The sequence below is a fragment of the Prionailurus viverrinus genome, chromosome E2 (genome assembly GCF_022837055.1).
Source record: "Prionailurus viverrinus isolate Anna chromosome E2, UM_Priviv_1.0, whole genome shotgun sequence".
Lineage (NCBI taxonomy): Eukaryota > Metazoa > Chordata > Mammalia > Carnivora > Felidae > Prionailurus > Prionailurus viverrinus.
Genome location: NC_062575.1, coordinates 48764661 through 48784639, shown reverse-complemented (window position 1 = coordinate 48784639; position 19979 = coordinate 48764661). Strand labels below are relative to the sequence as shown.

General features: G+C 53.0%; 1 protein-coding gene across 6 annotated transcripts; it reads left to right on the top strand.

The window, feature by feature from the left end:
• The first annotated feature begins 544 nt into the window (after nt 1-544).
• On the top strand, nt 545-19092 carry COQ8B (coenzyme Q8B). 6 transcript variants are annotated; one of them, XR_007147353.1, is made up of 16 exons: nt 545-606; nt 1023-1127; nt 1274-1393; nt 1530-1596; nt 3382-3459; nt 6932-7054; nt 7201-7286; nt 9210-9350; nt 9439-9520; nt 10186-10279; nt 10838-11044; nt 12160-12301; nt 12448-12555; nt 13445-13608; nt 15017-15082; nt 17750-17819. XR_007147353.1 is itself a non-coding variant. In XM_047835504.1 (16 exons), exons 2-16 carry the CDS (start codon nt 1026-1028, stop codon nt 18530-18532), a joined length of 1785 nt encoding a protein of 594 aa, XP_047691460.1. In that variant the 5' UTR covers nt 545-606; nt 1023-1025; the 3' UTR covers nt 18533-19092. The 6 variants fall into 6 exon arrangements, 5 of the variants coding, with proteins under 5 accessions (XP_047691460.1, XP_047691462.1, XP_047691463.1 ...); XM_047835504.1 differs by lacking the exon at nt 13445-13608 and adding an exon at nt 18251-19092 and having other exon boundaries at nt 17750-17836; XM_047835505.1 differs by lacking the exon at nt 13445-13608 and adding an exon at nt 18251-19092 and having other exon boundaries at nt 592-610; nt 17750-17836.
• Nucleotides 19093-19979: the final 887 nt, after the last annotated feature.

The following is a 19979-nucleotide window of genomic DNA, read 5'->3' as shown; positions in this document are numbered from 1 at the left end:
CAGGGTGTATGAGAGAACAGGGGCCCAGTGTGCAAGGGGCTGAGCATGAGGGGGGTTATGTACACAGGAGAGTTGAGAGTATGAGAGAGAGACAGTTGGCAAGCAAGGCATGGGGTTTATCTGTGCAAGGGAAGAGGCTGGGTGCCAGGTTGTGGGTGTTTGAAGCAGAGGCAAAGTGGAGGGGCTCCCAGGGCAAGGGAAATGTTTGCTGGGAGGACGTGTTCAAAGGAGACATCCAGCCTGCTAGGGGCAAAAATAAGAAGGGACATTGGCAAGACGTTCGTGCAGAGCAGAGATGCGGAGTTTGTAAAGGATGTTTGCAAAAAAGACGGTGTGGGGAAGAGAAAGGTGTGCCAAGCACACGGCACTCAGGTGAGCGGAAGAGCACGAAATGGCACGTGCGCCTTCCTGCGGTACAGCGACAATCCCCAGCAGGCCCCAACGCCCACCCTTAGGCCCCGCCCCTCACGCACAGCGGGGTGTTCTACGTGCCAGTCAGTGAGTTGCTGCTCCGCCATTGGCTAGCTGGCCGGAGTGGGCGGGCGTGCGGAGATTCCCGGAAGCGCAAGAGGCCCCGGCGCGTAGTGGACCTGGATCCAAGGAACAGTGGGTGCTTAGCAACGGGGGGAGGTGCCCAGTAATGGACGGGGGTGGGGGGCAGGAATTGTGAGTGCCTAGCAACAGAGAGGAAGGCGGTGCCTAGCAAGAGGGGGGCCAGAGGAGTGGAGAGGTAGCCCTGGAGGGTCTGTGGGTGTCTAGCAACCGGGGAGGACCCTAGCAACGGCGGGGAGTGGGACAGGGCGAAAGTGGGTTTTCGGAGGTGCGCAGGAAGAGCTATGGGTTCCTAGCAACCAGAGAGGGAACCAGGAGAAATTCGGGGAATTATTGACAGGAGAGGAAATCTTTGGTGGGCGGGACTATTAGGGTGGACACAGAGGAATGTGAGGGCTTGGCAAAGACAAGGCAAAGCAAGGAGGGCAGTGCCAACTCCTACCCGAATAATCCCTCCTGTTCTCCCCCAGGCGATGTGGCTGGAGGTGGGGGGCTTACTGCGGGGGACTTGTGGACAACTGGGCCGGACTGTTGGTCTGCCTTGTGGGGCCCTGGGGCCTGGGCCCCACTGGTGGGTAAGAGACTGGGGGCGGGGGGGGGGGGGGTGCTCCTAGGCGGAAGAGGCTGAGGGAGGCCCAAGGGGGTAAAATAACAGGGAGGGGTCCAAAAGGGCCAGGATCCCGTGTCCTCCACTCCTTACCAATATCCACTTTTCTTGCAGGGGCCATGTGGGGGTTCTTGGGCCCAAATGTTCCATAAGGGTGGGCCTAGCAGAGGCCTGGGTGAGGAGGACATTCGCAGGGCACGGGAGACTCGGATCAGGAAGACACCCCGGCCCCAGGTATCATTGTCTCCCACCTACCCAGCAACACCCCTTGAAGGCAGCTGGCCTCCCAAGCTTGGGGAAGGGTATGGCGGCAGGTTGGTTGGACTCCCTGGGCACCTTCCCACCCTCAGACTTTCTCCCCATTTCCCAGCTGAGCGACCGCTCTCGAGAACGCAAGGTGCCCGCTTCCCGCATCAGCCGCTTGGCCAACTTTGGGGGTAGGTGTGACTGTGGGAAATTGTGACCTAGAACAGAGGAGGCCACATTTATAGAATGAAGTAAGGGAGAGGGTGAATCAGAGACAGGAAGAGGAGTAAGAGATGGAAAGGGAAGGAAGGCAAACGCTTGCAAAACTAAGAGAAATAGAAAGGAAGGTAACATTTATTGAGAGCTTGAATGTGCAAGGCCCCCATGTGCACTCGATCTCGGCACAGAAGTGATGAGTGTTAGTTTCCATTCTGTAGATGAGGAAATGGAGGCAAAGGGAAGAGAAGTGACTTGACCCTATGTCATACAGCAGGATTGTTCAAACTTCAGGTCACGATCTGCATGAAATAATTCAATGGATTGCAGCCAGCATCCAAAAGAATAGAATGGAATATGTGGGTGCACATGTAAAGGAAATTTTCGTTTCATGAAACATTACATATATTGTATATATAACATACATTTATATTATATTATATATGTATCATATATTTATATACATACCATATATATGTATGTATGTATACATACCTACTGTTATAATGCAGGTGTCTTCTTTAGTATGGATGATGGTTCAAGTTTTAAAGATACTGATTCACAGTCTAAAGAGGGAGTCAGATGCACTGGTTAGAGCTTTGATGCCAGGCTCAAGGTTCAAGGGGTTGATTCTGCTACATCCTCGCTTTGTGACTCTGGATGGGTTACTTCACTTCTCTGAGACTCGATTTCCTTTTCTGTAAAATGGAAGTTTTTCTGTGAAACTTATCTCACGCAGGTGTGAGGACAAGATGAGGCAATGCATAGAAGGTGCTAGGAATGGTTCCTGGCAGGTAGCAAGTGCTCAGAAAATGCCAGTTCAATTATTTACAGAAATGGGGATAGTGCAAGAGGCAGATAGACTCAAGATGCCTTTAGGGACAAGGAGACAGAGGAGGCAGAGGAAATCAAAGGCTGAGAGATAACATCAAAAGAAGGGACAGAGACAAAGAGGCCAAAACAAATGTACCATGTGGAGGTACATGTGGAGGGAGAGAGATGGAGAAAAACCAACTTAGACAAGGAGAGGCACGAAGAAGATGAAGTGTGGACAGAGAAACGGGAGTCATAGGAAGACAGAGAGACTCAGGGGGATCGTTTGGGGGCCTTCTTACTCTTGGCTGCACACTAGAATCATCTAGGATGCTTAAAAAATATATATGAGGGTACCTGGGTGGCTCAGTCAGTTAGGCATCAGCTCAGGTGTTCGGCTCAGGTCACGATCGCATGGTTTGTGAGTTTGAGCCCCGCGTCAGGCTCTGAGCTGACAGCTGGGAACCTGGAGCCTGCTTTGGATTCTCTGTCTCCCTCTTTTTGCCCCTCCTCCACTTGCACTCTGTGTCTCTGCCTCTCTCAAAAATAAATAAAGCATTTTTAAACTATATATGTGTGTGTATATGTACACACACACACACACACACACACATACACATGAATTCCAAGGATCATCTCAGGCCATGATAATGGGCATTGTATTTTCCAAAGCTCCTCACGTGACTGGGATGTGCAGCCAGGGGTGAGAACTGCTGACCCCGTAGATAGACGTGGAGAGAGGGGTAGGGAAAGAGGCAGCTGTACCTTGGAGGGAACCCCAGGCAGGGAGAGAGTGGGTAAGAGACTGAGTTGGGGACAAAGACAGACAAAGAGTTGCCAACAGAAAGCTGGGAGACAGCTTGCTTAGGGAGAGGCTGAGCACAGACAGGGGGTGGGGGGAGAAGCCCGGGGCAAGCAGGTACCCAACCTTCTCTCTTACTCCCCAGGACTGGCTGTCGGCCTGGGATTGGGAGTGCTGGCTGAGGTGGCCAAGAAGTCCCTGCCAGGAGGACATCTACCATCAGGTGAGTGAGCCAACTGCCTGGTTCAGACCTTGACCTTGCTGTGTGACCTGACACAAGTGGCTTCACCTCTCTGAGCCCCAGTTTCCTCCTCTGGACAATGGATGATGTCAATGATGATGATGTACCCACCTCTTCGGGTCATTGTGAAGACGCTTTCAGGGTCATGATGGGGAGAAGTATATCATGTGAGAAAAATAGGAGTGTCAGGGGGCCTGTGGTCAACAGATAGAAAGAGAGGTGTTGAAATTAGCACTGGTGGCTAAGATTCCACCAACAAATCAATGTCTGGAAACAAAAATGGGGGTAGATATTCTGGATTAAAAAGGGACTAAGGCCACAAGAACTGACAAATGAAATGTGTGACCCATAATTGCATGTCAGTTTGAGAAAAGTTACTATCGAAGACTTTTGGGGACAAATGGGAAAATCTGAATAGGGGTATTAGAGATATTAGAGAATTAGTGTTCATTTTCTTAGGTGTGATTATGGCACTGTGATTGTGTAGGGGAATATCCTTACTTTTAGCACAGGTTGAGTACAGCTACATGTAAATGATCTGCAAAAACTGAGTGGGCACACACACACACACACACACACAGATAAATTATGCAGGTGAGGCAGAACGTGAAAAGTTTGAACTGGGTGTGCAGGTGTCCATTATACTGTGTGTGCAACTTTTCTGTTCGTTTGGATTTTTTCAAAATAGAAAGTCGTGTATAAGTGGAGGATTAGGCTTTAGGTAAGGCCATACTGAGTCTACACGCTGTTCTGCCACTTCTGTGCTGTGTGACCCAGGGCCAGGCACTGTACCTCTCTGAATGTCTTGCTTCCTCACCTTGAAAATTAAGGCATTGGTAGTTGTCTGTTTTTTTTTTTCCTTAATGTTTATTTTTCATTTGTGAGAGAGAGGGGCGGGGGGGGCGGAGAGAGAGAGAGAGAGAGAGAGAGCACGCAAGAGTGGGGAAGGGGCAGAGAGAGAGAGAGAGGGAGACAGAGAATCCAAAGCAGGCTCTAGGCTCTAAGCTGTCAGCACAGAGCCTGATGCAGGGCTTGAACCCATGAACCATAAGATCATGACCTGAGCTGAGGTTGGACGCTTAACTGACTGAGCCACCCAGGCGCCTCAAGGCATTGGTAGTTCTTATTTCCTGAGCTGATTGTGGGGACTGAGCCAAAGAATCCACAGACACACTTGGAATTCTGCCTGGCACAGGGCAAGCCCTAGCTAGGGAAAGAGCTCAGTACATTTTTTTTATCAAATAAATAAAAGCTTAATATATGCTTTGTTGGGGTGCCTGGGTGGCTCAGTTGGTTGAGCGTCTGGCTTCAGCTTAAGCTATGATCTCACAGCTTGTGAGTTCGAGCCCTGCCTCGGGCTTTGTGCTGACAGCTCAGAGCCCGGAGCCTGCCTCGGATTCTGTGTCTCCCTGTCTCTCTGCCCCTCCCCTGCTCACGGTCTGTCTCTCTCTCCTTCAAAATAAATAAACATTAATTTTAAAAAATGAATAAATAAATGCTTTATTGAGTAATCGTATAATTTATATGTGGAGCTGTGCACGTATCCTAAGAGCGAAGCTTGGTTCATTTTCACAAAGTGGATACATCTGCTTCCACAGAGCAAGAAACCCTAAGGCAGCAGTTCTCAAACTTTTTGGTCTCAGGAGTCTGCACACCCTTACAATTTAGGAATAGATAAACAAAATGTGTTATATTCATACAATGGGATATGATTCGACTGTAAAAAGGAATGAAGTACTGATCCATGCTATGATGTGAATGAATCTTAAAACTATCTTAAGTGAAAGAAGCCAGACACAACAGATCACATATTGTGTGAGCCCATCCATATGAAGTGTACAGAATAAGTAAATCCATAGAGACAGCAAATTGATGGTTTCCAGGGGCTCAGAGGGAGGCGGTTGGGAGAAATGCGGGGGTGGGGGGTGACTGCTAATAGATATGGGGTTTCTCTTTGGAGTGTGAAAATGTTCCAAAATTGCTTGTGGTAATAGTCGTACAGCCCTGAATATATTAGAAGCCATTGAACTGTATACCTTAAAGAGGTGAATTGCACAGTTGGTAAATTATATCTCAATCTGTTAAAAAATAGAATGAGGACCCCAAAGACCCTTTTATGGATTATATTTTTGCGTTGTATTTATGGGTATTTACTGCATTAGAGATTAAAACAGAACATTTTAAAACACAAGAATACACACACACATTCCATCAGCTGTCAGAACAATGGCATCGGTGCTCCTGGGTGGCTCAGTAAATTAAGCGTCCAACTCTTGATTTCAGCTCAGGTCATGATCTCACAGTCGTGAGATTGAGCCCCGCGTCAGGCTCCACACGCGTCCACACATAGTGTGGAGCCTCCTTGAGATTCTCTCTCTCTCTCTCTCTCTCTCTCTCTCTCTCTCTCTCCTGCTTGTGCTCTCTCTCTCTCTTAAAAAAAAAATGGCATCGGGGCGCCTGGGTGACTCAGTCATGATCCAGCTTAGGTCATGATCTCGCGGTCCGTGAGTTCGAGCCCTGCATCGGGCTCTGGGCTGACAGCTCAGAGCCTGGAGCCTGTTTCAGATTCTGTGTCTCCCTCTTTCTCTGACCCTCCCCTGTTCATGCTGTCTCTCTCTCTGTCTCAAAAATAAATAAATGTTAAAAAAAAATTACAAAAAAAAAATGGCATCATCACCGGTCATGGAGGTTCTGGAAAACTCCACCGAACACTTATGGGAGAATGAGAATAAAAAGGGGCAAATAACATTAATATTATTATGAAAGTAGTTTTGATCTCACAGAGCCTCCTTGAAGCGTCTCAGGGGCCCTCAGGGTTCCTAGAACCGCACTTTGAGAATCACTTCCTCTCATTCTCTGGAAGCTCCTATCTGCCCGCTCTTGGCCACTTCTCCTTCCAGGGGAAACCACCCTCTTGGCTTCTGACCCCCAAGATTAGTTTTGACTGTTTTTGCTCTTTAGACCAACGGAACCGGACAACGTATTCTCACATGTGTCTGGCCGCTTTGGCTCAACGTTCTGTTGGAGGGATGCCTCTGTGTCACTGTGAGTTGACGCAGGCTGTTCATTCAATGCTGTAGCAGTCACTTTGTGACTGTTTCCAACATGCCTTTGCTCATGCAATGGACTGTCGCTTGGGTTGTTTCCAGTGGGGGACTGTTCTGAGGAGTGCTCTTTGGGAACCTTCTAGGACTCCCCGGACTCACACATGCATTTGTCTTGGGTACATACCCAGGAGAGAAGTTACACCAGGTATAGGTGTATGCTCTACTGGAAACTTCCCAGAGGGCCCGTGCCACGACACTCATCAGCAGTGTGGGTGTTTAGGCCGCTCCTCGTCCCCGCCAGCACTTGGCATTGCCTTTTTCATTTTAGCCATTCTGGGGATTATGCGGTAGTGCTACAATGATTATTTTTGTGCTTGTGACACGAATGATTATTCTCTGCCCCACAGAGAGCGGCACCCGGCCAGGCTCCAGTCCCTTCCTGTCAGAGGCCAATGCCGAGCGGATCGTGCAGACCTTGTGCACAGTTCGGGGGGCCGCCCTCAAGGTTGGCCAAATGCTCAGCATCCAGGGTACAGCGTGAGCCTCAACTCCTGACCCTTGACCTCACGTCTCCCCCACCCCCCCACACCAACAAGCACCAACTTCAGCCACTCCCACGGGGGCCCCTCCCTTGCCTCCTCCCTCACCGCTTCCCCTTGTCCCCCTGTCTCCCAAGACAACAGCTTCATCAGCCCCCAGCTTCAGCGCATCTTCGAGCGGGTCCGCCAGAGCGCCGACTTCATGCCCCGCTGGCAGATGCTGGTGAGTGCCCGGTCGGGGAGGGCTGGTGAGGGAGGCATGCTCCACCCGCCTGACCCTCCTGGCTTCATGGCGCTACTCCCTGACTGACTCTGAGCCTCAGTTTCTCTGTCTGTAAAATGGGGACCACTAAAACACATCTCAGAGGATCGCTGAGGGGACTAAATGAGAGAGTGGTGCAGGGCGCTTGGTCCAGTCCCTGGCAGGCTCAGGGCTCTGTCACGGCTCCTAAAGAGGCAGGGATGTGCCGTGGTTGGGGGCCAGACTTTGTGAGTTCAAATCCTGGCTCTGCCATGTACCGCCTGTGTGATCTCAGACATGTGGCCTGACCTCTCTGTGCCTCAGTTACCTCATCTGTGAAATGGCGGTGGTGATGGCAACACCCACATCATAGGGTTACATAAATCAGTATAGGTAAAGCACTTAGAAAGGGCCCCTGGCACACGGTAAGTGACATGCCAGTTCTAACTGTTATTAGTACTGGTTTTTTAATTAAAGGAGATCATGTCTGTAAATAGGTTGGCACAGTGCCTGGCACTGAGTGAGTGCCCAAGACACGAGCTGTTCTTCTAATAACTGGCTAAGGGTGTGGAATCTGGATCCAGCTGCCTCCCTTCCTTCTGATCTCTGTTCTGCTCACTCACCACGTGACCCTGGGTATTACTGCCCGTCTCCGAGCCACTCTGGATAGGACCCGGCTCACGGGAAGCCCTCTGTAAATTTTAGCTCTTTTTTTTTTTTCTTTAAGTTTATTTATTATTATTTTCATTTTTTTAATTAAAAAAAAATTTTTAATGTTTATTTATTATTGAGAGAGAGAGACAGAGCATGAGTAGGGGAAGGGCAGAGAGAGAGGGAGACACAGAATCCAAAGCAGGCTCCAGGCTCGGAGCTGTCCGTAGACACAGGGCTTGAACTCATGAACTGCAAGATCCGAAGTAGGATGCTCAGCCAACTAAGCCACCCAGGTGGCCCTTTAAGGTTTTATTTATTTTTGAGAGAGAGACAGAGCATGAGTGGGAGAGGGGCAGAGAGAGGGAGACACAGAATCGAGCTGTCAGCACAGAGCCTGATGTAGAGCTCGAACCCATGAATTGCAGGATCACGACCTGAGCCGAAGTTGGCCGCTTACCGACTGAGCCACCCAGGCGCCCCTATTTATTTATTTTTGAGAGGGAGAGAGAGAGAGAGAGAAGAGAGCACAAGCTGGGGAGGGGTAGAGAGAGAGAAAGAGGATCCCAAGCAGGCTCCGCACTGACAGCCTCCTATGCAGGGCTCAGACTCACAAACCGTGAGATCCTGATCTGAGCCGAAACCAAGAGTCAGATGCTTAACTGTCTGAGCCACCCAGGTGCCCCTTAGTTCTTTGTCACGTTATGTTTTTCTTTTATCTTTGAGAGAGACAGAGTGCGAGCAGGGGAAGGGCAGAGAGAGAGGAAGACACAGAATCTGAAGCAGGCTCCAGGCTCTGTCTGAGCTGTCGGCACGCAGCCCAACATGGGGCTCGAACTCACAAGCCATGAGATCATGACCTGAGCCGAAGTCCGACACTCAACCGACTGAGCCATCCAGGCGCCCCTTCTTCTTTATCACATTAACCTTGAGTTGATGATACAATATAGGAGTATAATGAAGGATTATTATCACTCTTGACTTTACATAATAGCAATCCCCACAATAGCCCACATGGCCTCAGGAGTACAGGTTCAGGCCGGGTCTCTCGGTCTGCCAGCACCTGGCTTGTCACCTTTGACAAAAGACTTAGCCTCGGTTTCCTCATCTGTAAAGTTGGGTAGTAGCCAGGAGCTTAGCCCAGAGGCCAGCATGGGGTGAACGGGATTATTAACACATAAAGCGCTCAGCACAGAGTGAACTCCATTGCCCACAACAGTGATGATGGTTGTTTCTTTTGGCCACTGTCCCCAGAGAGTTCTCGAAGAGGAGCTGGGCAGGGACTGGCAGGCCAAGGTGGCCTCTTTGGAGGAGGTGCCCTTTGCTGCTGCCTCTATCGGGCAGGTGCACCAGGGCATGCTGAGGGATGGGACAGAGGTGGCCGTGAAGATCCAGGTGAGGAGAGAGGCAGGGCAGGGGTGGGCACCCCGCTGTCCCGGAGGAGTGACCCCCGCTCTCCGTCCCTCCCTGCTCCTGCTCGCAGTACCCAGGCGTTGCCCAGAGCATCCAGAGTGATATCCAGAACCTGCTGGCAGTGCTGAAGATGAGTGTGGCCCTGCCCGAGGGTGAGGCGGCACTCCAGCCCTGGCTGCGGCGGGGACACCCTGAAGGGAGAGAGTGGGGCTCGGGGGCAGGGTGTGAGTGTGGGCGAATGTGTAAGTCCACGCGTTTGAGACAGAAGGGACACCAAGGCAGGGAGAGCCCAGAGAACCTGAGTGTGTGAGAAAAAGACGAACTTAGAGATTCTGACACAACCAGAGACAGAAGGCTATGCTGAAAGTCAGAAACAGACACACAGGGTGCCCAGAGAGGGACTGGAGGTCTGGAAAAGAGGCACAGAAGCAGGAAGGGAGTGTAAGCAGGACCTCTTGCACGCGTGCGTGTGTGTGTGTGTGAGAGAGAGAGAGTGTCCTGGACACAAGATTTCGAGGCCGTGAGAATGGCGTGAGAGGCTATGAAAAAGAGAGAGTAGGTGGTGTGTGTGACCATAGAAGAGACGCCTGGGGACTGGTACACAAGCCTGTGGGAGAGGCCCCAGGAGAGACTTCAGAAGAGGCCCGTGTGAGGGCCGGATGGCAGGTGTGTGGACAGGCGACGTGGTAAAAGGCATGAGGGGCTTTGAGAGACAAACGGACAGCGAGAGAAAACGTCCCTGAGTGGAAGCCTGGGGGTGGCTGTCATGGCGGGGACAGGCCGTGGCCTGCCCTGGCTGACACGGCTGCCCCCTCAGGCCTGTTTGCTGAGCAAAGCCTGCAGGCCTTGCAGCAGGAGCTGGCCTGGGAGTGTGACTACCGCCGTGAGGCGGCTTGTGCCCAGAACTTCAGGTGAGCTGAGCCCCCTGCGTCCCTGCCCCGCCGCCCCCCCCCCCCCAGCCCCGGGACCCCTTGCTTCCCTCCCAGAAGGAGAGGGAAATGGATATCCCACCCCCCAGCTGCTGGCAGCTGGAACCCTGGGGTGGGACCTGCAAACCCTTTCTTCTCCTCACTTGCTCATCCATCTCTCCCTCACCCCTGCCTTGATTTACCCCCTGGGTCCTCTGGGAGCTTGGGCACGCCACTTCCTCTCTCTGTCGCTTTTCTCATCTGTCGAATGGGACGCATAACCACATGGAGTCTGAGGAGGGAGAAGGACTTGTCGACAGGCACTTAGTCATGCCGCGAGATACCGTCATTCCGCTGGACAAAGAATAAGCAGTCTGACAGTGATGCGAGTGAGAGAGGACAGGGCTCCAGGCCAACCCTTACATACCGTGGGCACGGAGAGGAATTGAGATAAGCATTCAGTTTGGCATCATCAAGACTCAGTATTCCCATACAACCCCATAATTGCCCTCCTTGCTAAATAAATGCTCCAGGGCCCCTTGGGCTTGTGTATACCATCAGCCTTTTCCAGAATGCTCAGAGCAGCAATAGCCCCAAAGTGGACACAACCCAAATCTACCAAGTTCATCTAGCAGGGCAGATAAATAAAGGAAGGCATAATCCATCAGCGGAATATCATACAGCAGCGAAAATCAGTGAACGAGCTACGGGGAACCATGTGGTGGTATCTCAGAAGCATCGTGATGTGCAGCAGTTAAAATACATTCGGTGAGACCCTCCACAGCATGGCCCACGGGTTTATTGAGCCAAGGTCTGTAGATACGGAGCAAGAGAAGGGGCAGTAGAAGACAGTGACTAGGGGCATGGGCCCTGGACTCGGATGTGGGATTCAGTCCCAGGTCAGCCCTTAGCAGCCTGGGTGGCTGAAATCCGCATGCTTGGGACAGCATCCTCCTCATAGGGGAGTGAAGGAAAAAGGGGATTGTGCTTTAATCAGCCCAGCAGGAGTGGCTCAAATACCGAAGATTTTATAACAGGGACAAAAATACAAGCGTCAAAGCCGGGGGCCTTGAAGAGGACAGGATGAAGTGGGCTGGGCAAGAGTACTCGTCTGTGAGATCTGGAAGCCCCCTTCTCAGTACCCTTAGAATAAAACCCACATCGTTCCCCTGGCCTTCACGACCTCCTTGCCCCCCTGCACCACCCCCCGCCCCGCCCTCCCACTGGTCCCAACCACGAGTCTTGCTCATAATCTTTGCCTCCCAAATCTTACGTTGACACACTTACCTCAGTCGATTATCGGCCTGTTTGTATATTTGTTAGAGTCTCTGGTGTCCAAGGGGCAGGCCCAGAGCTCATCCACCCCTCTGGCACTCAGCCTCGTCCAGCACAGGGACAGATACCAAGAAGGAGTCAGAGTATTAACCAGCGCTCAGAGTAATGACCCCAAGGACTTGCCGATGAGTATCACTATGGACTTGGAGATTTGTATATCGGCGACTTCTTTTTGGATGGATTAATTAATAAATTGATGAAGTAATGCTCATCAAGCTTAGTGTATTGAACTCATCCTGGGGCAACCAGAAGTCATAGAGGTGTTTTCGGTAGGGAAGCAGTAACTGGGGCTCCAGCAGCATCCAGCTTAGGGGTAGACACAGAGTAGGCACCATGGAGATATTTGGTGAATGAGTGAACGAATGAAATATCTGAGTGAACGTCACCTCGTCCATCACTCAGGACAGACAGGCAAGAGGAGGGCAGGAGGGAAGGCAAGACATAAGCTGTTCATGGAGCACCTCTTGGAGGAAGAGGAGGAGGCCTCAAGCTGGGCCCCAGGGGCCTGAAGGATGAAGTCCCGTCCCTTCCCTTCCCTTCTGTCCCAGGCAGTTGTTGGCAGGTGACCCTTTCTTCCGAGTGCCAGCTGTGATTGAGGAGCTGTGCACAACGCGGGTGCTGGGCATGGAACTGGCTGGAGGGGTCCCCCTGGACCAGTGCCAGGGCTTAAGCCAGGACATCCGGAACCAGGTATGTGGTCTTGAGGGGACAGTAGGGAGGGCACTGCCCCAGGTCAGTGCTGGCAGGGCTGGCTAGACACGTAGTCCTCCCTCTCCGGTCAGAAAGAGCTTTACAGGGGCCGACTCTGTGATGTCTGTTACTCCTCCCCACTCCAGATCTGCTTCCAGCTCCTGAGGCTGTGTCTGCGGGAGCTGTTTGAATTCCGATTCATGCAGACAGACCCCAACTGGGCCAACTTCCTGTACGATGCCTCCAGCCACCAGGTTGGTTCCCTAGGATGTGTATCAGGGTCCATGAGCTGCTGTAACACACAGTTCCCGATCATTTCAGTAGCTCAACACAATAGTAGTTATTACCCACATAACAGGCCGGAGTGGCCGTCCTCCGCACAGTGGTTCAGGGACCCAGGCACCTTCCCTTCTGTGATTGTGCCATGTCCTTAGGCCTTGCCATGCTCTCCTTCCAGTGAAAGGGGAAAGAGAAGCTAAGAGGGTAGCGCCCTGCCTAACTGCTTTGGCCAGACGTGGCCCATCATTCCCTATACCATTCCATTGATAAGAGCTGGTCACACAGCCTGTCTAGGTGCAAGGGCTGCTGGGAAACGGAATCTCTGCGAGGCAGTGGTTGCCCAGTGGCACCGCTTACGGAAGGCTGTTCATCATCACTGCCGCGCTTGTCATTCACTTAGAACGCGCCAAGCGTCTACTGCCTCTTGACAGTGATGCCAAGACAACTCTGATCCTTGCCCTTCTCAGAGTTCCCAGAACCGCGGAGGGACCCATGACCAGACAGTGATTGACTGAGTAGTCAGTACCATGATGGCGAAACGTGGGCCAGAGTGGCAGCGATGGGGAAGCACAGGGGGCTGGGGGAAGCCAGGGAAAGTGGCTGACTCAGCACGGCGTAGGCCAGGTCAAGGAAGGCTTCTCAAAGGCAGTGCCATTCAGGCTGACACCAGAAGGTTGAGAAGGGGAGGGCCACCTGAAGAGCAGCGAAGAGTGTTCCTAGCAGGGGACACAGGGTGGCCGAGGGTCTGGACTGAAAGACTTAGCGTGCCTGGCTGCCAGATGGCTTTCCAAAGTCGTCTGTACCCATTCTGTCCCCAGAGGGATCTTTCTAAAAACAAATCTGGCCAAGCTGTCCCTTCTGCAGCTCGCCAGCCGCCTCAAGATCAAGTCTGAGCCTTCTGCTGAGTGTGATGTGGCCCCACTGAGTCTCCAGCCTCAGTCCCCTGACACCTCCTCCCCCCCCAAGTGCACAGATACCCTGTATCCCTCCTAGGCTCAAACTGCTTGGAAGTATTTTTCTAACTGCAGGTAAGGGGGTGTGATAGGAGTCGTGACATCAGTTTACTGGGTCTCAACATCTTTTTTTATTTTTTTTTTGAGAGAGAGAGAGAGAGCGTGAAGAGAGAGAGAACAAGTGGGGGAGGGGCAGAGAGAGGGGGAAAGAGAAAATTGCAAGCAGGCTCCACGCCCAGTGTAGAGCCCAACATAGGGCTCGATCCTACAACTGTGAGATCATGACCTGAGCTGAAATCAAGAATTGGATGCTGAGCCACCCAGGTGCCCCTAACAGCATTTTTTGTTTTAAAGCCATAGAGTAGAGAATATCAGTGTGTCGCAGATGGGAGGGATCCAGAGTATTTCAGGATGCTTTTGTTTGACCTTATATTTGTGTGTGCATGGGCACTGGTGTCCAATATGATCTGTATTTCTTACTGTGGGTTGTGATCAATAGTGTGAACCCTGCTGCCCTAAAGAAACTCTTACACATGTGTCCACGGGGCACTGTTTTTAATAGCCAAACCCAGAAGTAACCATGGTGTCCATCAGCCAGCTAAACGCCTTGTGATATATTCACACAACGAAGTCCTAACACAGTAGTGAAAAAAAAATGAATGAGCTCGAGCTGCACATAGCAACGGGGATACATTGCAAAACCATGCTGGGCACAAAGAATAAGCTGCAGGACACCTATCATAAATACCCTTTGTATGAAGTTTTCTTAAATGTTTATTTATTTTGAGAGAAAGAGCGAGAAGGGGAGAGGCAGAGAGAGAGAGGGAGAGAGAGAATCCCAAGCAGGCTCTGCACTGACAGTGCAGAGCTGGACACAGGCCTCGAACTCACAAACTGTGAGATCATAACCTGAGCCAAAACCAAGAGCTGGACGCTTAACTGACTGAGCCACCCAGGTGCCCCCAGTAGGAAGGAGGTTTTGAAAGACACAAAGCATTACTATTTATTGTTCACAGATGCCCGAATATGTAGAGAATATAGAAATTCACACATGGGAATTTCAGGAAATAATAATTCAGTAATAATAACTTTAGGAAAGTGGTGGCCCTGGAGGAGAGGATGGGGACAGGACAGGCTGGGGGCCGTGGGAGGTATTTAATATTTTAAACCGGGTGGTGGGATTTGTGGGTGTTCATTTCACTTTTCTACGTATTTTATTCTTTAGATTTCTTTCTATGCCTAAAACCTGTTATTATAAAAATAAGTAGGACCAGAAATATAAAAGCCATGTCCCTTCAGGTTTTATGCAGGGGTGGATGGGAAGCCTGGGCCCAAAGCCAGGAACCCAGGGAGGCAGCCAGACCGGGACTCTTGAGAGGAGAGGCAGGGTGTGGGAATGGACCCGGGTGCCCCACCCTCCACCATGGACAGTGGGGGTGGGGGGTGGACTCCCAGCATCCCTTTTACCATCTCCCATTCCCAGGTGACCCTGCTGGACTTTGGTGCAAGCCGGGAATTTGGGACTGAATTCACAGACCATTACATCGAGGTGAGTCCCCCCAACTCTGGGGTCTTTGAAGGGCCAAGCCTTAAGCCCACTACTGAGGTGAGGGGGAGAAGGAGCAGTATCATGTCTGGAGTTAAGAAATCAAAAGTAATAGTAACGGTTAACAAATACCAAGCCCTTAATATGATGTCAGGCACTGCTTTAGATGCTATACATGTGACACCTGATCATAGTGTGTGGGGGCAGGACCATTTTTAGTCTCACTTTACAGAGGAAGTTACTGGAGCTCAAAGAAGTTAGGGATCCAGACTCAGGGAGCCTAGGTCCAGAGCCCGGGCTCCCAAACCCTGTCCAGCCCCTTTCTAAGAGGCCCACAGTGGCCATCCTGCCACCTCCCCACACCCCAGGCTGTCTCAGGCCTTAGTGTTCAGCCTTACACTCAGATACCTCTCTGGCAGGCTGCTCGTGGGGGGGGGGGGGGGGGGGGAGGGGGCACAGCTCTCCTCAGGAAGCGTTTCCTCACTTCTGCTGCCCGTCCTTCCCACCCACTTACTGGTGGCGTCTCGTTGCCTCCAAGGCATCTCATTTATTTGTTGAGATTAGCCATTTGACCTGGGTCTTCTATTCATTTACTCATCAATCCAAATATTCTCTGACAATTCCCCCTGTGCCCAGCCCTCTTCTGGGCCCAGGGACAACAGCAACCAATCCAACCTACTGTCCACCTTGACAGAGCTCACAGACCAGGAGGGGAACAGACAGTAAGGACCCAGAGTGGTCAGGGCTGGAATGGGGAAGCACAGGAGACTGTAGGACCCCAGAGGGGGAGGCTGGGCCAGCCGAGGGGGTCAGGGAGAGCTTCCTGGAGGAGGAGGCCTCAGAGAAGAAACCTGAAGGATGAGGAGACCAGTCAGGAAGAGGCAAAGAGGGTATTCCAGACTGATAACATAAAAAGGCCAAGAGGAGAGAAGGGATACTCCCATTAGAGCAGCGCTTCTCAAACTTTAGTGTATATGAGAACCCCACAGCCCCCACGACCAGCATGATCCTATTAAATGCAAATTGTGGTCTGGAGTCAGACATAAGATGCTGCATTTCTAACACACTCCCAGGTGATGTCAAAGCTTATTGGTACAGGACCACACTTTCAATAGGAAGTCCTAGAGGACCAAAAGGAAGTTCATTTCTGACTGGGCCAGCAGGTTAGGACAGAGTAGGAGCCAGCTCTGAGGCCAAATCACTCTGGGTCTGAAAAGCCATGCTTTGCAGCTTGAACTTTAATCCAGGTACCATGGGGACCCATGGAAGGGATTTGAGCAGGGAAGCACAGAGAATTAGAAAACTCCCTCAGAATAGCAGGTAGCCTGGGAGACTGGGGACTGGGAGCCCAGGACAGGGAAGAAAGGACAAGACCCAGGGCTCTGGCTTGGGGACTAGAGGATGATGGGGCCACTGGTGACATAAGGACAGGAAGGAGGGGCTGGTAATCCCCCCCCCCCACACACACACACGTACACACAGGCCCCTTGGGCCCTCTCTCAAGGCCACTGGAGGCACAAAGCTGAGGCCTCTCTCTGTGTAGTTGGGACATCTTGTGTGTCCCCCCGTTCTCCCCCAGGGCTATTGGCAAGGCTCTCCTCCAGTCTCTCCAGCCTTTTCCAGTTTAAAAAAGCCCTGTCACACCAGTCCCTGAGGACCACAGCCCTGACAGATGGCCAGACAGGCTCGGGCAGGGGGGACTGAGACAGACTAGAACTGCCACATTTAATTCCGTATTCCCCTTCCTCCCGAGAAAGTGGTTCAGATTTCCACTCCTCGCCTTGCTATTCCCCCAGTCAGCCTTTGTCCTTTTCTGTGAAGTAGGGACCTTCACATGCACCTCTTAATAATGGTAGCTCATCATGGTTATGGCTCTTTCTACAGGCAGGCTCAGTGCTAAGCACCCCACAGATCCCACCTCCTTTGTCCCTGCAGCCACCCATGAGGAAGACACTTTCATCATCCCCACTTCACAGATGAGAAAGTGGAGGCCCCAGAGCAAAGCGACTTGCCCAGAGTCTCTCAGCCAGCAAGTAGCTGGGATGGAGCCCAAGCAGGCTGGCTCTGGATTCTGTCTGTCCGCGCCCTCAACTCCTGCTCTCCCCACGTGCACTCACGTCTGGCAAGGTGCCTAGCTCCGCACACTAATTTGCCAAACAAAGGTTCACCAAGGACCTCCTGAATGCCAGACCTTGTGCCACATGGGACTAAGCACAACCGGGATCCCTGTTCTCTTGGGGCTCCAAGCCCCTGTAGGAGACAGACAACCAGGCAATGACAGAGATGGCCCCATGGCAGCCTCACATGCAGGTCTGGGTCATGGTCACATCCTTGTCCAGTTGAGTGTGTGGACCCACAAATAGCACTTGACATTTACTTCCCTCTGGCTGTTTCACTGTGGTAATTTCCAGGCAGGCACTGTGTTCCAGGCCAGGTGGGTAGAACCCCTGACCACCCCCACCCCTAGGTTCTGGAACAGTCTTGAGGGAGATATAGATAGGGGCAAGGTGAGGAGGGAGCAGCTTCTAGGGGAGAGGGCTTAAGTAGACAAGAATACAGGTGGGTACAGGGAGGGCCAGGCTTCTAGCTGGTTCATCTCCAGTTTTCAAGAGCCCTCCTTGAACTCCACTCCCTTGGCCTTTGACTTTCTGATGAACACCCATTTCCCAGGTGGTGATGGCAGCAGCCAATGGAGACAGAGACCGGGTCCTGCAGAAATCCCGGGACCTCAAATTCCTCACAGGCTTTGAAACCAAGGTTGGGAAACACTTGGGGGGCGGGGGGTGGGTAGGGAGCTGCTTATCTGTACTGGGGGGCTCTGGGGAGGAGTGGGGGAATGAGGGCTACTTGGCTACACAGAAACCCTGGGGAAATGGGCCCCATTTATCTATTCTAGAAGGAGGGAGTGGGGGACTGCTAGTGGGTACTGGGGGTGGGGAAATGGAGGCTGTTTCTCTGTTCTAGGGACTGAGGGCTACTTTTCTATTGGAGGCTCTGAGAGGAAGTAGAGAGCCATTTGGGGGAGGCCTAGAGGTTCTGGAAGGAGTGGCAGATACTTAACACTCCTCAGGGAGTAGGTGGCTTGTGTTTATACTTGAGACTATGAGGGAGATGGGTTAAGTGGGGGGGCTGTATGCCACACTGCGGGTCTCTTGCTCTCCCTGTCCATAGGCATTCTCGGATGCCCACGTGGAGGCAGTGATGATCCTGGGGGAGCCCTTCGCCACCCAGGGCCCCTACGACTTTGGGGCAGGTGACACTGCCCGCCGAGTGCAGGGCCTCATCCCTGTGCTGCTGCAGCACCGGCTGCGCCCACCGCCGGAGGAGACCTATGCCCTGCACCGCAAGCTGGCAGGGGCCTTCCTGGCCTGCGCCCGCCTCCGCGCCCACATCGCCTGCCGGGACCTCTTCCAGGAGACCTACCACCGCTATTGGGCCAGTCGCCAGACCTAGCCTCTGCCTGCAGCCTCCTGACCAGAAGGGACTTGGGGTCAGACCCTTTAGATGGCCTCCATCCTGTGATTCTGGCCCCAAAGGAGGCCATCCACTGCTGTGATGCCTCCTTTCCATTCCCCTGCAGGCCTGGGGACCACCCGGTCTGATTTCCCGGTTCTTGCCTAGCTCCCTTCCTCCGGGCTGGGGAAACCTCCAGCTAGGGAACTCCCAACTTCACACCCCCATATCCTGATCTTCCCACTCCCGTGTGGGCACCCAGGAACTCTACGCCAGGGATTAATTTATTTTTGCCAACGTTTAAGAGCCTTAGGCCCTCTGCACCCAGTCATGCAGATCCAGACTCATCTAGATGGGGAGCCCCACACCTCTGGGTCAGGTCTCTCACTGATCTGGCCAGTGAAAGGGGAGGAGCGGTGGCTGGTAGAGGCAGCCCTCACCTTTGCTGCCCTCACCCCTCCACCAGCTGCGTTCTCCCGGGCTCCATCCTTTCTGTGTGTTGGGGAGGGGGTAAGGGAGGGTGTTTGAAACTTCAGTCAGAATAAAAGTGGCGCTCCCCTTCCCGGCTCTTTTCTCTGCGCTGGGTGGCGGTGGGGGTGGGGAGGAGCTCTCAGCCAGCCTCCAGGTGCAGATGGCCAACCCCCTCCCATCCTCTGGTCTGAAAGCCCCAGCCCTGCCTGGGCCATCTGTTGCCGGGAACCTCCTTCTACCCATTCCCTCCCACTTGCCCGCCCCCCCTCCCCCCGCACGTGCTGACCACCTGCTCGAAAAGGCCATGGCAGCTGAGAAGGCCAGCCCTCCCTGTCCCCGTACCCCCCCCCCCCCGCCCCGGCCACCTCCCAGGCCCCTCGCTCCCTCCCCTCGGCTCCCAGCAACCTCGCCTTTGCTAATGGGCCGTAATGCCCCTGCCAGCTGCTTTGCCAAACCCACAGGATTGAGTGGGAGCTGGGGTGCAGTGGCGGCCAGAACCGCGCCCAGGTCCCAGCCTCGCGCCCCCGCCCCCAAAGCCGAAGGGCTCCCGCACCAGGATGCCGGGGTCTGTTCATTCCCCCTCCCCTTCCTTGCAAAAAGTGCCTCGTCACCGCTCCTGCCCGCCCCCGCTAGGCTGGAAGAACCGTGGGGTTAGCTGGAAGATTTGGGTATGTGGGGCGGCAAAGAGCTTCCCGAAGCAACTCTTTTGCGGACGTGGAACAGAAGGGGACCGGAGGTCAAGGGTCACGGAGGAGAAGAGAGCCCACGCCAGGATGGGCCTGGGGGGAAGGTCTCTGCGAGGCTCACATGCTGCCTCAACCGGGGACTGGCCAATGGGCGTGGCGGGGCGGTGGCCGCGCTGGAGTAGGCGGGGTCATATCTGCGTGTGGGCGTGGTCTGCCGGCCAGGGGGTGGGGCTTGAGCCGGCCAGGCGCCGGGCCGGGGCGGGGTTTTTTTTTGCATATCCCGCAGGCGG

What these genes read in the sequence shown, in the direction of transcription:
- COQ8B (XM_047835504.1), top strand. Translation starts at nt 1,026, where the DNA reads ATGTGGCTGGAGGTGGGGGGCTTACTGCGGGGGACTTGTGGACAACTG. An exon ending in AGGAGGACATCTACCATCAG is followed by an intron (nt 3,460 to 6,931) that starts GTGAGTGAGCCA and finishes TCTGCCCCACAG; the next exon opens with AGAGCGGCACCCGGCCAGGC. An exon ending in TCACAGGCTTTGAAACCAAG is followed by an intron (nt 17,837 to 18,250) that starts GTTGGGAAACAC and finishes CCCTGTCCATAG; the next exon opens with GCATTCTCGGATGCCCACGT.